The sequence below is a fragment of the Equus przewalskii genome, chromosome 18, assembly GCF_037783145.1.
Source record: "Equus przewalskii isolate Varuska chromosome 18, EquPr2, whole genome shotgun sequence".
NCBI classification, from domain to species: Eukaryota; Metazoa; Chordata; class Mammalia; order Perissodactyla; family Equidae; genus Equus; species Equus przewalskii.
This window is the reverse complement of record NC_091848.1, coordinates 40,864,590-40,882,805: the sequence shown is the minus strand read 5'-3', so window position 1 is coordinate 40,882,805 and position 18,216 is coordinate 40,864,590. Positions and strand designations below refer to the sequence as shown.

The following is an 18,216-nucleotide window of genomic DNA, read 5'->3' as shown; positions in this document are numbered from 1 at the left end:
CGATTCAATTCAATAAACATTCATTTAGGGCAAAGTATGTGTGCCAGGAGCAGATGATATAAAGAAGAGCAAGACAATGACCATCTCCAAGGAACTCTTGGTCCAGTGGGGCAGACTGACCTAGAGATAACTGCGACCCAATGAAATAAGTATACTTGGGCTTCCAAGGAAGCACTGACAGGGGAGCAAGAATTGAGGAAAAACTTCACAGGGAAGGTGACATTTAAGCTGGTCTAAAAAGAGGAGTAGGTGCTCCCCAGCTAGGGGAGGGCATTCCGGGAAGGGAGAACAGAATGTGAAGTCCAGTCCAGAAGTAAAACAAAAATACATGGCATATTCTGGTAACAGAGAACAGCTTGCCGTAGGTGAATCAAAGGGAGCAGCAGGCCCTGAGGCAGGCTGGGGCCAGATTATGAAGCCAGCTGGCTAACAGTGCCTCTCCAAGTGCAGTCCTGAACCACGCTGCTCCGTGCACTGTTACGGTCCGTGATGAGATAAGGGCAGAAATTGAGAGTAGTTAGATGCTTTTATATCAATTTCAAAGAGAAACTTATGGCCTTTGAATTTAATAAAAACTTTCAGCTTATATAGTGGTATGTCTTTTTTCGTTTAATTGTTTTTTTAATTTCATTTTCCTAGGACTGGTTCTTCACCACGTATAGTTTGAGAATCATGGGGCTTGAGATTAATGCTTTCGTAATGTAGATATTAAAAACAGAATGGAGGCATATAAGCAGTACAGTCTTTGACATCAGTCTTAAAAGGATCTTTTTGGACACCATGTCTCCTTGGACAAGGAAACAATAAAAAGAATAAACAAGTGGGACTTCATCAGACTAAAGATCTTCTACAAGGCAAGGGAAAACAGGATTGAAACAAAAAGACAACCCACCAACTGGGAAAAAATATTTGCAAATCATATATCCTACAAAGGGTTAATCTCCATGATATACAAAGAACTCACACAACTCAACAACAAAAAATCAAACACCTGACCAATAAATGGGCAGGGGATATGAATAGACATTTCTCCAAAGAAGATATACGGATGCCCAATAGGCACATGAAAAGATGCTCATCATCACTGATCATCAGGGAGATGCAAATCAAAACTACACTAAGATATCTGATACCTGTTAGAATAGCTATAATAACCAAGAAAGAAAATAACAAATGTTGGAGAGGATATGGAGAAAAAGGAATCCTCATACACTGCTGGTGGGAATGTAAACTGGTGCAGCCACTGTTTGGAGATTTCTCAAAAAATTAAAAATAGAAAAACCATATGACCCAGCCGTCCCACTACTGGGTATCTATCCAAAGAACTTGAAATCAGCAATTCAAAGAGACTCATGCACCATTATGTTCATTGCAGCATCATTCACAATAGCCAAGACATGGAAGCAACCTAAGTGCCCATCGATTGATGATTGGATAAAGAAGATACGGTATATATATACAATGGACACTTAGTCATAAAAAACAATAAAATTGTCCCATTCGCAACAACATGGATGGACCTTGAGGGTTTTATGTTAAGCAAAACAAACCAGATAGAGAAAGACAAACTCTGTATGATTACACTCATATGTGGAAGATAAACAAACATATGGACAAGGAGAACACATTAGTGGTTACCAGGAAGAAGGGGGGAGGGGGGTGGGCACAAAGGGTGAAGGGGCACACCTATAAGATGACAGACAAATAATAAGGTACAACTGTAATTTCACAATGTTGTAAACTATCATAACCTCAATAAAAAATAAAACATAGAAAATTTTTAAAAAGCCAGAATGGAGGCATAATTTTCAGCTTTGGACATATACTGCCAAGCTGATCTTAGGCAGACCTGTTGGTTGCCTATCCTAGAGCCATTCCCCCTTTTTCTTTCGTTTATGAAACTCTGATCTCACTTGAGCCACGTTAAGGAAGAGGAAGGTGGACTTCTCCCCCAGTTGCCAGGACCTGAAATAAGACTAGTCAAAGCCAAGCACAATATCCCATTCCCCTCGATGGTAACTGGTTTAAGGGTGGGCATGTGACCAATGGGATGTAAGAGGAAGTGTGGGGCACAGCTTCTGGGAACAAGTATCTCCCCCGGTACAGACAGTAAAGGGGCCTGCTACCCTTCTTCCCGGGTTGAGTGATGAGGTAATGCCTGAAGCTACCATAGCCACGAGATAGGATCTGCCTAAGGATGAGAAAGATAAAGAGCAGAAAAACACAACAAGCCTCGGTTCTTGAAAGTATTACTGAGCCATTGTCTCAAACCTGAAACTGTCAACCTCCAGACTTCATGACAGGAGATAAATTACACGTATTGCTTAAGCCGGTGTAGCTGGGTATGCTGGTACTGGCAGCCGAATGTGCCCAGATTCAGATCTCCCTGAGCATCTCCATAAGGACTACTCTTCAGGGAACAGCTCTCTGAACATCTGCTGATTGTCTTACTCTATGAAAACTGAACATCAGACAACTTACGTTCTACCAATAATTTTTTCTCCAAAGATTAGTAAACTATGAGAGGAACTGCTCCTCTAACTCAATTTGACCATTCATTTTGGCTTGGCTGTTAAGTGAACAAGCAGAAAATTGGTCACATACTCAATATCCATTTACCTCTTCCTCCTTGTAATAGAATTCCAGTTCTCTTCTGGTATTTAACCTACACATGCGGGGACCCTGTTTAAGCCAACCAGCATAAGGCATTCTGCTGACAACTATTTTTGGCCCAAAAACGCACATACAACCTAATTTGGCTCAGACTGAAAAAAGCGACTTCACGCCTTGGGAATGATTTCTCTCTTCTGTTGGACTTAAGAAAGCACAATTGACTTCATCAGTCCTGGAAGAGAGCTCTGAGATGAAAATAACTTGAGTCTTACATGGCATCACTGGGCCTATGATAGCATTGCATCTGGAGCTTGCCCTCACTGTGGACTTTCCTTGATGAGGATTTTGTATTTATTACTTGCTGTCAAAAGCACACAACTGACACAGATGGAACTACCATCTAGCAGTTTTTAATAGCTAAAGAAAGAAACACTGGGTATAGTCATACATGCACTCTTTTAAGGAAAGTGTCTTAGAATATTCTTCATAGCACTGAATATTCAGCTTTATACTTTTATAGTTTATATAATTTCTTTGAGAGCAGGGTCCATGTCTTACTAATCTTTGTTCGCTACTTAGCATATAGTTGGCATACAGTGCATCTTCAGTAAATGTTGAGTCAAATAGTCTCTCACCTCTGAGGATAGGATGTATGTCTCAGTCAACATGAACACTCAATATGTAGGGCAGTCCCTTGCACATAACAGGCCTTCACTAAATAGGTACTGAATGAATAAATGAACTTATCACTATGGATACATGATGTTTATATTAGACCTCTGGTGCAGGAAAGAACATTGGGCTTGAACTCTAATACCAAGACTCACATCCCAGGTCACCAGCTATTTGACCAGAGCAATTTCCTTAACTTCTCTGAGTGCCTATACTCACCTATAAAATGAGGATTAGTTTCTCCATCAGCCTCTACATCAGACCTGTGGAGGCTATAGTTATGCTAAGGTAGACTTTGCCTAGGGACATGGTCCTGTTCTCATCAACCTTCAAGTCAACTGTTTCAAGGTTAGACAAAGGGAACTAATTAGAGAGAACAGTGTGAATGTACCTGTATTGACAGTTTGGGAATTACTGTGAATAGCGGGGGCTTAACAAAGAGGCTATGTCAGAATGTGGTGGTCACCCACGAGGACACTAGGTTCTTCATTTTTCCAATTACTGTAGTAACATCTCTTACTGTTATTAGTACCGAAAATCTGCACATCATCTTTGGGAAGGATGGGCAGAGGGTCTTGTGAGATGTATTCTTAGCTATGCCAGATATCAAGAAAGGTACTTTAGTTCCTTTATAAATCAGGTGAGCGTATCAAACTGGCAAAGGTTGAAAAACCTAACCTTGCTAACAGCTAGGGAAACGGACACCCTCAGATACTAAGGCGCAAATGGGACCCCTTTTCTAGAGATCAGTCAGGAAGTACTCATCCAAGCCTTGAAATTTTGATAGCCACTGGCCCATTCCTAGGTAAGTGATTAGTAAAAATGCTCAGACTTTCTTATGGAAACTTTCACTGCAGTGTTACTATGGAGTAGCCAAAAAAAAGTAAAAAGTGTATATACATGCAGAAAAAGATGTATGGCAAGGTCACCAAAAAGTGGTCCTATTTTAAACTGGTGGGATTTCAGGTGATTTCCTCCTTTCTTCCTTCTATGTTTCCATAAAACCAAACAATAAAACAAACAAACAAACAAAATCAGAAATAATTTAGGTATCTGGTACGCATCCTGAATGGTGTCTGACACATAGCAGGGATCCTACAAAACATTTGTTTAACGAATGAATGTACAAACAATAGGGAATTGGCTTAATTAGGGTAAGCCACAAAATGGATTTATACATACCAACACAAATCACATTGTAGAACTCTACTCAATGATGGGAAAATATATTAAGGGGAAAAGGCAATTAATATTATGATCTCATTAAAAATACGTAACAGAAAAATGATCTCTCATTTTTTTGTTTTAAAAAAGATACAAATGCATAAGAAAAGTCTGGAACAAGATACATCAAAAACTAACATTAGGTGATAAGGTAATGGATTTTTTTTTTCTTTTTTAGGGTTCCAGGACATATTCAAGCAGAATTTGGATAACCATCTGCCAGCGATCTGTACTGGGTGGGAAGTTGGTACATATCTGTGTTAGTTGTCCAAGATTCTATTCTTCACCTAGAAGAATGCTCTGAAAACTATAAAGTGCTTACTAAAATCAAAGTATTTTATCCAAATATTCAAGTGAAAGTAGGAATACAGAATCAAAGAATTAGAGAATGTTAATACACTAAATACTAGATACTGTGCCAAAGGCTTTAAGACACCATTTTAATCAGTATTCACAGTCTTGTAAATTAGATATTACTACTATGCATGCTTCTTTCTTTTCTTCTTTCACATGAGAAAACAGACCCAAGAAGGTCGTGACTTGTGTCAGGCCACACAGCCAGCTGTTGAACCTGAACCTAAAAGCCATGCTCTTAATTAACTGGAAAGAATCCTAAGGACTAATTTAATTCAGCTCCTTTATTTTACAAAAGAGGCAATTTTCCCTTCATACAATGACATATGAACACTATATGTTTCTTACTTATATTCCTCAGTATCTCTTGTTGTTAAGATTTGAAACTCAATTTACTTAAAGGCAGAACATGACCAGTTGCCTCACTAGCCTGTAAGCACCTAGGAGGATCACAGGGTTGCTATAGTAAGTGAACCACACTCCACGTGCCATTCCAGGTTTCACTACGGCACTGAGGTATTTCATTAGTGACTTATTTGTACAACCCAGCCCCTGGCCTGGGCCAGCTTCTAATTAATAAGAGACAACCGTCTGGCCCCTAGGCATTAATCTTATGATTTTAATCTATTCTAAAATGTAACTAGCCATCTATAGATTAATTATGCCAAACAGTTGAGATCTTCCAAGACAAGGCACCCTAATGTGACCCAAAATCTAAACAAATTACTTTCCCAAAGGACAACTAGTAAAGAAATGATGATTTAAACTACTAAGACTGAAGGCTTGTCCAGCTCCTGTCTGGAAAAAAGCTAAAAATAAAAAACAAAACTCTGAATGACATGATGTGGTTACCATATTCATTCTGAATTGGTAAATGGTTATTTTCTTACTTCCATGCATCTAATTTCAGATTTCACTGGATGAGATCAGTATTTGCTTTCTCCTTACAACAAATATCCAGAGTTCCCAGAAAGACACAAGAACATAAGAAACTTGTATTACAAGATTTGTTTATACTATATCCTTTAAGAAAAATAAATAAATGCCATTTTAGAATGTGAGGAACACACACACACAAAAAGGTTTTTGACCAGGCATATTTTCTTTCTTTCTTTTTTTTCTTTTTAAAAATTATACTTTTTCCATTTATCAAAGTTCACCAAAGAACTCCCAACATTATTGAATCTTCTTCATTCTTCAGGAATTATTCATTCACAGAGCAGATCACCTACGGAAAAAAATTATTTTAGAGAGTAAGTTCCAAACATCATGCCAGATTTATGGAGTTCTGGAATTAAGATCACTAGAAATGAATGCCCCAGCCAATACTATTAACAAATCACCACAATTATTCTAAACTGGTCATGAAATAAAAGATCCACATTTTTAAATTCTAGTTTTGCCTAACAAAACATCACTGAAACTGTTTGATCCATTACACTGTTTAATCTTGAGAAGTCTTTGTTGAAGTAAAAACTAAATACATATTTATTTCCTCAAAAATATCTTTCCAAAAAAGGCTAAGGCAGTTTATTTTTACAGATATGCCAGAGAAGAGACTTGCAACCCCCTCCTTGCTAATTCAAGTACGTTTGGCAAAGAGCCACTAAGTGGAAGGCAGAAGGTCAGCTCTGTACACAAGGCACTTCCTGTGGAAAGTTACTCACTTAATTCCAAGGGCAAACAAGTGTAACCCTTTTGAAATCCATTTGGAAAGATCAAAAGGGGAAAGTAGCAGAGGATAGGGTTGCTGGTCTGGTCAGTCAGTACTAGGCTTTCACGGCAGAAACAGGCTCAGAGAGGTTAAAGGACTTGCCTCCAGGGTTCTTCTGATTCCTAAAGGCAGAAAGATACTAGCTGCCATTTCCTCTTCACATTGCTAAGCAGGTTCTATGTTCCTCTAGTTTCTCTTTCAGTGAAAGCAGCAGTCACAAGACAGAAGAAAGTATCTATAATTACCACCATCACACCTATTTTTTCTTAGGACGAGTTTTGAAATCTCCACCTTTGTTGCCTACTAAATCCCCAGATAGTTTATATTTAGCATTATCTCTGCTCCTTCCGCATAAGCAAGTGGGTCTGAAAGAGGGCACGCCTGAGAGTTACCTAGGAATCTCTGAGGCAACAGGTACAGATGAGGGTGCAGGCCTGTGAATTTTGGAAACCGTTCCTCAGGCAAGTCTGAGGCACACCTCTGGCGGAACATAGCCTACCTTTATGTTAAGTCCCAATCTACTGAATTCAAGCTACCGTGAAGACCTATCTCAGTTACAAATAACATTAAACTCTACAAGGGTTTTTGAATTCAGGAACTTTCACGATCATTACTGGGAAGATCTAAGTTTGCAAAGTCTCTTTCCTTTGAAGCTATCCTCAGAAAAACTGGTCTCACAGTCTAAGAGATACCAATTTAGTTATAACAGTGCGGACAGTCGTGTTGGATTGTACCTGACAGCTCACGATCTGGTGACTGAGTTATACACACCTATGCGTTTCAACAATAGGCCTTTCTAATTAGCATCTGATTGAAGCTTTATGATTGAAGATCAAGACTCTATGCAACCCTAAAAATGAATATGTTGGCAAAAAGTCTCATGAAGTGAAAGGAGTGAAGTGTACAGTGCTTGTGATTTGGAGAACATAAAAGACCCAGACTCTGGTTTTGATTCCACCACCTATCCACTCGTAACTGGAGCAAGTCTTTTTTGACTTCACTCTTCCTCCATTTCCCCCCAGGGGTTGGGGAGAATACGCCACCTGTGACCAATGGGGATCAAAACACCTGTTCTTCTTCCAAAAGTAGTAGTATGCTAAAAACGAATACATGACATTTTGAATTCTTAGAAAGGCCTGATTTGGATTCAGATTGTTCTTCTTGTAACCAGGCTTCAAAAACACATAATCAGGTCATATATTCAACAGACCTCAATTATGCTATCCACAACTCCCAAGATATGGGCTATTTCGTTCTGGTTTCTATTTTACAGTTTACAAAGCCTATTCATACATATATTATTCAATCATCTCAACAACTCTATGAAATAGTTTGGGCATGTATTATTATCCCTACTTTAAAGAGGAGGAAACAAAGGTTCAGAAAGTTAAGGACTTGCCCAAGACCACACAATCAGTTAAACATCACGTCTTCTAAGTGCAAAGCTCGTGCAGTTTCTGTTATAGAAAGATGAAGTACAGGGGAGCCACTCTCACTCTCTGTCCTGATAACATAAAGAAAACTGTAGCTTCGGGTCCTTTGAGTACATGCTCTTTATAACAACTGTCCCACCTCTGTGGCCCACACGAAGTCCAAGAGAAGCTTCTGATGCTCCTAAATCAGCATTTTTTTAATCACCCTTTTTATCAAGGGAGGTTCAGCCCTAGGCAACAGCTTATACAATTGGCTAGGAAGAGAGATTATAAACAAGGAAACCATGTACAAATGTTGAGATTCTGTGTCTTTAAAATAATCAATACATGTACTTATACTTTTTAAGAACACACTCCCCCACATCCAAATTTACTTATTTTACAAAGTGATTCACCATGAGATTTCTTTAAATAACCATCTAGTCTAAAAGCCACTTAAGGGGCCGGACCCGTGGCCGAGTGGTTAAGTTCGTGCACTCCGCTTCAGTGGCCCAGGGTTTTGCTGGTTGGGATCCTGGGTGTGGACATGGCACCATTTGTCAGGCCACGTTGAGGCGGCGTCCCACATGCCACAACTAGAAGGACCCGCAACTAAAATATACAACTATGTACTGGGGGGATTTGGGAAGAGAAAAGAAAAAAAAACCCAGAAGATTGGCAACAGTTAGCTAAGGTGCTAACTGTTTCAAAAAAAAAGAAAGCCACTTAAGTGTGTCATGTATATACAGAGTAGATATACCATACCATACATAGAACCACAAGATACATTACAGCTCTCTTTCTATAAATGACAAAAATGCAATCTGGAGAAGATTAACGTCTTGATAAACATTAAATGTAGCTGAAGTGAAAACCATGCTCAGCTAGACATCAGGGGAACCAAAATTAAGCCTCAGGCCTTTCAGCCTAGACTGTTTTTCACTACACAGTGATACGTCTTATCAGCTCAGGACAGGCTCCTTATCCCTCCTTTTTTACAGTCAGTGAGGAAGGCTGCCCATATATGAAATTCCAAAGAGGCAGGAAAGAGGTGAAAGGGAAAGAAGCCAGGCTCTCTATTACTATTAGACTGGTATGTGGTGTTGGCATTATCTCTCAGCTATTATTAAGCTAAAAGTGGTGGTGTGGTATGGATGTCATGGGCCGGGGAGGGCGGCAGGGGGGCCCAGAGCAGAGGGAGTCTGCCTGGAGACACAGAGGTTCCAGTTCTGACCCTGCTAACCCGCCTCAGGGGGCATTTCATACCTTAGGCCTTAGTTTCCTCGTTTATTATTCATTTAATTAACAGTCCTCTTGAGTACCTACGATGTGCCGGGCACTGTTATAGGTCCTGGGGACATGACAGGGAGTGAAACAGAAAATTCCTACTCTCTCAAAGCTTACATTCTAGTTGGACTAAAGCAATGCAGATGATAAATACGTAACATGCAGGCAATGGTATTAAGAATCATGTGGCTATCAAAACTGAAATTAAATAAAACTAAAAATTCAGTTCTTCTTTCACTAGCCACACTTCAAGGGCTCAATAGCCACATATGGCTAGTGGCTACCATGCTGGAGAATGCAGGTACAGAACATTTCCATTATCACAGAAAGTTCTATTGGACAGTGCCGAGAGAGCGCGATGGGGAAGGGATGTTATTTTAGACGGAGTGTTAAGGAAAAGCCTCTCTAATCAGGAGACTTTTGAACTGAGACCTGAATGAAGTGAGGGAGGGAGTCAAGTTACTATCTGAAGGAAGGGCTTCCAAACAAAAGAAAATCAGCTATTTGTGGTATTGTTGTAAACACATCATTTAAAGTCCCTTTCAGTATCAAAATGTTGATTCAAAGTTCCTCAAAAAATGGTTTGAGGTTTTAGTTTTATTAGAATAAAGCACAGTACAGAAGAAATGAGAATGGGGCCAGCCTGGTGGCATGGTAGTTAAGTTCACGTGCTCCGCTTCAGTGGCCTGGGGTTCACAGGTTCAGATCCCAGGTGTGGACCCACACAACGCTCACCAAGCCACGCTGTGGTGGTGTCCCACATCCAAAGTAGAAGACGACTGACATGGATGTTAGCTCAGGAACCATCTTCCTCAAGCAACAAGAGGATGATTGGCAACAAATGTTAGCTCAGGGCCAATCTTCCTCACAAAAAATAAAAGGAAGAAAGAACAGTAATTCCATTTCTGTTTTGCAGAAAGCAATGCTTCCATGTGCTGCCTACTCCCTTTTTAAAAGCACTTACTAAACACTCACAACATTAGAAACAAGGAATAGAGAACATGTTTGCTTTAGTTTCTTTAAGTCAGACAACTGAATATTTTGAACTTCCTAAGCCAAAATTCCTTCTGACTCTAACATAACTCTAAAGGCTTTTGTCAAGCTCTTTCTTGAAAGCTAAACTCTCCCGTTCCCAAATCCACTGAATGCCTCTCAATTTATTACCATCACTTACTCCCTTCATTAGGAACTGAAAAGTTATTTTTTTAGTGATGCTTAAGCATGTTAGATTAACCAGGTGAACTACCATTCAGAAAGAATGTGGCCCCATGGCTGCTAAATCTGTAAAGCAATACACAAATCTGAAGCAATAAGCCTAGGAATTACCTTGCCAGTCAGAAAGTACCATGCTCACCGTTTCATATCTTAAATCCCAGGGCTCTCATGCACTCCTTGTGGGCCTCAATTAGGTGTCCACAGTGCTCTTCTCCTTTCTCCATGATGCTATAAAACAAAATGCACTTGTTATCTAACAAAGTAGGCATTAAGCACTTTCCTAGTAAACAAGCGTGCATGATAGTGACGGGGAGTGAGGCAGAACATGGGTCTGACAGAACAGCTGGAGTTTTAAAAATGCTATTACACCAAATGGCTTTGTTTTTATTGGTTCTTGTGATATTTCCATGCTCATGAAGATGTTCCACAAATACCTAGTTTTTTGAGGGGGAATCTGAGTAGAAGAAATAATTGTGTATGGCAAATATTGCCTCTCGTCTACATCCAAGGAATAATAAGGCTCTACAATGAAATGAACTGACTGAATAAAATATTTATGTTCAATGAAGGACAGAGAGAAGAGCTTAATTTTTTGCCTGCTATCATATTGGAATTAAATTTTTGATTCTGCCCCACATTGAAATGCACCTAAGTAAATCTAATTCTAATCACAAGACACCCAAAAACATAAACAGCAAAAAAGATCTGGCAGCCAGGAGCAGCCTGATGAGCCCTCCTTGTAAGGATCAAAGAACTTTTTATGTGTAAAATTCACAAAGCAAAGACTAGGACCGCACAGTTTTATTTGTAGGGCCTGAAAATGCAATTTTAGCAAAGTTAAAGCCAAAATTCAAGTACAAGAAAAAACTAGCTCCTGATCATAGATATTTGGGGAGAAGCTATAGTGGTCCGAAGCAATAGATGCAAAAAGAATTTAAAGAAAGGTTCTCCTTCCAACTAATCCTACACATCCCTCAACAGCTCCAGGGCTGCCTGCAAATGAGAACGACTGTCTGGGACAGCGGGCTCCTTAGGAAGATAATAGCTAACATTCCCTGATCATTTATCGAACGCAGTAAATATTGTGCTAGGCACTTGATGTGGCTTTTAGCATTAACCCGTACAATAATCCTGGCGGCAGATACTTTCCTTAGGTTCATTTTACAGACATATGAGGCAGATATGTTAAATAACTTGCTCAAGGTCACAAGGTTGGTGGACCAGGACTCAAACCTTGACTCTGGATCCCAAGCTCTTAATCGTGATCCGGTAATACCCAAAGGTTCAATAAGCACTAACTGTTACTGTGGAAGCAATTTCAGGATCAGATTACAATCTTTCAGTTCTCCCTTCAGAGTCTTACTTGCAAAGTACTGAATATTAATAGAAAGCACTGAGTTCCTACAACTCTTATTACCCCCACTATGCCACTTAGGATTTTTTTTTTATGTGAAGACCAAAAGGGGCTGGAGGAAGAGGGTACATTCACATTATCTGAGGATTCCTTCTACTGAGATTTGTTCCCCAACTGAGGCTGTATAAAATGAGAACAAACAAATTTTGTGGATTGATGGTAACCTACATGTACTACAGGTACTCTGAACACTATGATGTCACCTATGTCATGACTGGTTGATTTTTAAATCATCTAGCTAAAAAGGGGGGGGGGGGTTCAGCACCGTAAGAAACGTACCCTGTGTCCTACCGATGTCTAAGTTTGGGGAGAAATTACCAGAAAACTTTTACTCTTTGGTCTTGCCAAATCTTCTATCATAGCCCTTACCACGTGGTATAGCAATCATTGGTATACGTCTCCGTTAACTTTTAGCTCCTTTAAATCAAGCAGCATCTTTATCCACTTAGGTCTTCGGACCTAACGCAGTGCTCGACACATAACAGATGCTCAGAAACCCTCTAGAGGAAGGAAGGAGTGGGCGAAGCGAGCCACAATCTGACCTCTCCCCACCCTTCATCCGTTCCCCGGGCTTCGTCAACGAGACAGCCCACCGCGCAGCCTCCGGGGCCCACAACCCTCCCGAGTGCCGCACAGCAATGCGAAAGCCCGGCCGAGGCCGAGCGCGAGGCCCGCCAGAGGGCGGAGGGCGGAGGGCGGAGGCACCGGCGGGCGGCGCGTAGGCCGCCGGCCCCCATGCCGCCTGCGCACTGACCACGCATCGCGCGCCTTCTTCGTCTCAGGGCAGGCGCAGCAGGGCTTCAGCGGCTTCTTCTCCTGCGAGTCAGACGGGGCAGGGCCTTGGGCGGTCAGACCCGGCATCTTTCGCGCCAAAAGCAGCGACTAGCACAGACACCCGAAACTCTCCAGGCTCCGCCGACGCCGATTCGTCCGCAGTCACCTCCGTCAGTCGCTCTAAAGGGGACAGGAAGTCCTGCCTCCCTCGGAAGGGTGGGGTGGGGCAGAAAGGATGGAAAGGGCGCATGCGCAGAAGAGGCTAAATCAAGGTAGTAATGTGAGCGCGCCTCTTCAGCGCAGGCGCAGAGAGACAGCTTAAAAGAGCACGGAGCGTTAGTAAACCAAGTTGGGGGGGACTCACGAAGGCTAAGAATACAGTAGTAAAACGTCTCAGAGATCTCTCAACCCAACCATCCACCGTGAATGTCGAAAACTGAAGCCCGAGAAGTGAAATGACTTGTCCACGCTAAACAAGAGAAAGAAACCACCTGTGACAGCCAGGTCCCCTTGAGTAACAGATTAGCTCCCCGTGTCTCATGCTGGGGCAGTACCGGCCTTCTTCCTGCCCCCTACTATCTTTCACTTACCTAGTTAAAAATGAGTAGCAAAGACGTTTGAACAATCCAATCCGCCAGTGTTGGAAAAAAATTCCTCCACCACCCTCAACCTCACCCCATACATTTGAAATCCTCAGCTAATGGTGTTTATAGCCCCCTCTCCAACTGATTTGATTTCAGTATGAATTGTTTAATTGTAGGGCAAAATATGGGTTAATAAAACAAAAATGCCTTTTCCTTGGCATTTCTCAAATTCATTTAGGTAGATATGTAAACTGGTGCCTACCTTATTTGCAATAGAATGAACATAATCATTGTTTTTTTTCCTGCAGAGAATTATTAGAGAAAGAAAACTTGAACTTTTGTTAATGATTTTTTTTTTCAGGGGAAGATTCACCCTAAGCTAATATCTGTTGCCAGTTTTCCTCCTTTTTCCCTCACAAAGCCCCAGTGCATAGTCCTGTATACTTGTAAATTCTTCTGGTTCTTCTCTATGAGCCGCTGCCACAGCATGGCCACTGACAGAGAAGTGATGTGTTTCCACCCTGGGACACGGAACCCAGGCGCCAAAGCAGAGGGCCCTGAACTTTAACTGCTGGGCCATTAGGGCTGGCTCTGAACTTATTTTTTAAAGCAAGACTTTGAGGCATTGTTCAAAAGCTACCTGGTGATATATATCTTGGGTAATTAAACTTTCAGCATCACCTAACAGAAGTTTGTTTCTGTATTTCACGGCTTTAGCTCAGGAAATCTATAGGTGTGTCTGTGAACTGGTGCTGTATAGGAATAATTTCTATATGTGTATTTTTCAAGTTACTAAGAATATCTCCATTTTGTCATCTAAAAACTTCTAATAAGCATGATTTTTACTTCATTCTGGATGATTGATATGTTTAATAATACAACACATTGCCCTTATGTTCCCCTAAACTCACCCTTATCCACTATTCTCAGTTCTTTCAACTAGGTGTTCACTCTCGTTGTTTAGTATCTTGCTACTCAAATAGTGCTTCTTGGACTAGTAACATCACTTGGAAACATAATATATAATAAACGGGGTACAACAAATCAGTGGGGAAAAGAAAACAGACTAACTGGAGAAGATTAAACACCACATCAAAAGGAGGGGCTCTGGATGCATTAAAGGTCTACATGTGAAAGGTTAAGCTAAGAAATTAATAGGTGAATAGAAGAGAAAACCCGAGGCCAACACTCATAAGAGCTGTTCCAAAATAGTACTAATCATAGAAATGGATAATAAAACAACAATGAGGCATCACTTTACACCCATTAGACTAACAAAAATTAGAAAACTAGATCATGCCAAGTAGCAGTGAGGATGCAGGAATCCTCCAGGTTACTGTCAGGAATGCAGACTGGTCCTGCCATTTTGGAGGGCAGTTAGACGGTATCCAGTTAATTTAAGAATAGGTGCATATCCTATGATGCAGCATTTCTATTCCTGGATCTATATTCCAAAGAGCTTCTCAGCAAGTCCATAGGGAACATGTATGGGGATAATCGTCACAGATGTCTCTGTGGCAGGGAATTGGAGGCAACCTGGGCACTCATCACTGAGGAAGTAGACACGGAAATGTGGAGTACTGGGCACAAACTAGAAGAAATTGACAACCTATACATAGTAACATGGACAAATTTTTAAAATAGTGTAGGTAGTGGGAAAAAGTAAAAAAGAGAATAGATACATAACCCAATATTATTTACATAATTTTTAAGAAGGAGTAAAAAATAAAAATACACATAAGAACACATACATGTGAAAAGAGTTGCTTTAAACAGTCAGAATGGTTGCCTATGAGGGGAGGCAAGTGGGGCTGGAGAATGGGGATAAATGAAAATAAATAAAGTGAACTTGCAGGGGCCAATGGTGATAATGTACCATGCACAGAGGAGGATAATTAAGTCGGCCACCTGCACCTGAAGAACAAGGAAACCTATAATGGTTGCATCCCGCTAAATGTAGTTGGAAAACACTGCTTTATGGGGTAGAAATTGAATTTCATTATTTTAATATCCTCTTTCACTATACTTTCAGGAGGTGTGGAACAAAGTAAGTTTCATTCTCAGGGCTTAAGCTTCTTCCTTGCTTTTAAGTAAAAATAATCATTTTTTCATAAGAGATGTGAATTTCTAGATGATGTGCTGTCATCTTGTCATGTTCATTTTGGTCCCCCGACAGTAGTTAGCACATGGTAGACACAGCATAAAGGCTTTTTACTCAGACAGATTATTCCCAATAAAGCTTCATTTTGCCCTGTTGCTGCCAAGAATCTAGAAAGGTTTTTTTTTTTCTATAGAAAGATCTCTCTTATCTTAAATAAGCAGAGAAACAAAAAAAAAAAAGAAAAAAAAAACCGTTGTTTGAACTGATTTTCCCTTCTAGTATTGTCTGATAACTCTTATATTGCATTGATAATTCTTAATAGAGAAGCCATATTTTTAAAAATGTGCTCACTCAGAATGTATAATCAGTAGAAATGACAACAGAATCTTTAGCTACAATACTTTCCATATAGGTAGAAGTGTTGAGTTTGTGAACTATCATTTAATCTTCACAGCAGTTGAACTTATTATTTACATTTATAGATGAGAAAGTTGAGGTTCCGAGATGGACATGATTTGTTCAAGGTCACATAACTTGTAAGTGGCAGCCCTGAGTCTCAACATCTTCTCCCTCTAAGGTCTGTGTTCTATCTATGTACTATCCCACTTAATTTATCTAAATGCAAGGTGAATATTTCTTATTTTACAACTTATCGTTGATCTGTATTTAATTGTGCTGCTGAACTTTTGTGTCTAGGAAATGAACAAGGAAGAAAAGAGAAAGAAATATCTAAGAAAGTTTAGGGAGTTAAGGGAATTAAGATAAACTGTAGATACAGATTATAGACCAAAAGGCTGAAACAGCCTTTCTGCAGTTAAGAAAAGATTTTGCTCACTTGCCTCCCCTGCTTCAGTGAAGAGAGAGTACTTGCAGTGACAACACTTGCTGTGACTTCCTCAGGGTAAGCTAGTATCCACAGGCCTAAGACAGAAGTTAGCCCCTTGCCTAGTCCCACACTTCTTTAATCTGCTACGTTCAAGATATTAACAAGCCCTTGGTTTCCTTCCTGAGGCTGTGACTCTCACTTAAACTCTTTCAACAGCTGCTTCTTCAGGATGGAATATTATCCTGCCCTTGAGAAAAGGACCAAAAGATACTCCTTTCCAAAGTGAAATATTTAGTCCTTTATATCCAGCTACTTAACTCTCCTCTTATTTCAGAATGGTGCAGTAACACACAGGAGTTAATTTTTCTTCTGCCTTTTAATTTATGAATAAGTTAGCTTTAAGGTCAGCTACTGACTTTTATATTAACATCATCCTTTACTTTTCTTACCCAGCTGAAATGCCTTAAGACTTGTGTCATGGCCTGTCTTAGTATTAAAGGAAAAACAGGAGTATAAAACAATGAAACTTAGTGTTTCACACTCTACCCCAAGAAAAACCTCAATAACCCACTTCCCACAAGAAGAACACAACAATTTTAGAGAGCTGTCCTTAGAGGTTAAAAAGTTGAGAGTAGGTGGCACGTGGGGACTACATAATGTAAGACTGGATTCAACCACCTGTTTTACAGAGGCAACTCTCAGGTTAGTTTGATTAGTATCTTTTGTATCGAGTTCTCGCTTCCTAGTTCCGATTTTAACCAGCAAAACTTTACAATTTTAAGCCTCTGGGGCTCTTTGCTATTGCTATAATTGATACATTAGTAAGCTGCAAGAGTTGAAATGGTGACTGTAATGAACGTTTTCATAGCACAGTGAATGTTTTTGTATGGTACTGAATTGAGGACATTAGCTACACATGGCATCAAGCAGTCATCCTGTGGATGGGATGACAGCCCTGGTAATGTAACAAACTAAGGAAATACTTTCTAAAATCTCTCTGTGGTAAAAGTGTTCTTAGCCGTTGTTTATGTCTGACTAACCACAGGGGTGGAGCCTTTACCAAGTAAGGGTGGCTAGTTGAGGCTGGTAGAGAAGGAGTGACACCATATGCTGAGAGAGGAGAATTACAAGGCTCGAATTCTCACTTGCCTAGTTAATAGGTTCAGAGGGAACTTTGTATAGCATTTACATTTCTGCCCGGTAAAAAAAAAATGATTTCCAATTTCCACAGGTAAAAATGTGCTATACTTCATTCGCTATAGTTTTTCAAGAACTCTGAGAGGCAGGAAGCCTTACCCTGTTTGCCTGCCACAGTTCCATGTAGCCAGCAAACTGCCAGGTCAGAGATGAAGGAAGTTTATTACTCACAGCAGAAGCAGCAAAGTCTTGGCATTTTTGTGCCAGTTCCCTGAGCCTCAGTTCCCACAGGGTGACATGAAGAATGCCAGATGACATCTGCATACACACTGAGTTGCATCACAGGAAATGGACAGTGAGCTTAGGAAACCCAAAGCTTTAATAACAGGCAGTAAGAATGTCTGCCCTTTGCTCAGAGGGAGACACTGTCTCTGACTTTTCAGGCCGTAAGCAAACATGCCCTTTGTTCCAGAGGGTCTCTATCTTCCAAGGTTGTTTCCTACACACATAAAGGAACAAGGGCAGACGGGGCGTACCCCCTTGTAAGACAAGCAGAAACATGAGAGACCCGTGGAGAACTGTTTCCCAACAAGCCAAAGTATAACTTTCATTTTAATGAAATTTTATTAACTAGCACCGCTCTCCAATATCAGAGTTTCTTCTACACAAGTAAATTAAAAGACATAGGACCTAATTTCAAAAAGGTTGCATATTAGTCATTTCTTGCTGTGTAACAATATTACTGCAAATCTAGTGGTAACACACATTGATTATTATCTCACAGTTTCTATAATCAGGAATCTGGCATAGCTTAAGTGGACTCTCTGATTAGGATCTCACAAGACTGCAATCAAGATTTTGGTTCAGACTGTGGTCTCATCTGAGGTTT

The 18,216-nt window shown here is 40.4% G+C and overlaps 1 protein-coding gene across 3 annotated transcripts; it reads right to left on the bottom strand.

Annotated features, from left to right (window-relative positions):
* Nucleotides 1-5,946: 5,946 nt before the first annotated feature.
* Nucleotides 5,947-12,859, bottom strand: COX17 (cytochrome c oxidase copper chaperone COX17). Of its 3 annotated transcripts, none has more exons than XM_008514620.2 (3): nucleotides 12,660-12,859; nucleotides 10,603-10,719; nucleotides 5,947-6,091 (listed from the first exon to the last, which is right to left on the bottom strand). In XM_008514620.2, the coding sequence occupies exons 1-2, from the start codon at nucleotides 12,764-12,766 to the stop codon at nucleotides 10,635-10,637; spliced, it is 192 nt and encodes a 63-aa protein (XP_008512842.1). In that variant the 5' UTR covers nucleotides 12,767-12,859; the 3' UTR covers nucleotides 5,947-6,091; nucleotides 10,603-10,634. The 3 variants fall into 3 exon arrangements, with proteins under 3 accessions (XP_008512842.1, XP_008512841.1, XP_070438756.1); XM_008514619.2 differs by having other exon boundaries at nucleotides 10,631-10,719; XM_070582655.1 differs by lacking the exon at nucleotides 5,947-6,091 and adding an exon at nucleotides 9,856-10,136 and having other exon boundaries at nucleotides 10,631-10,719.
* Nucleotides 12,860-18,216: the final 5,357 nt, after the last annotated feature.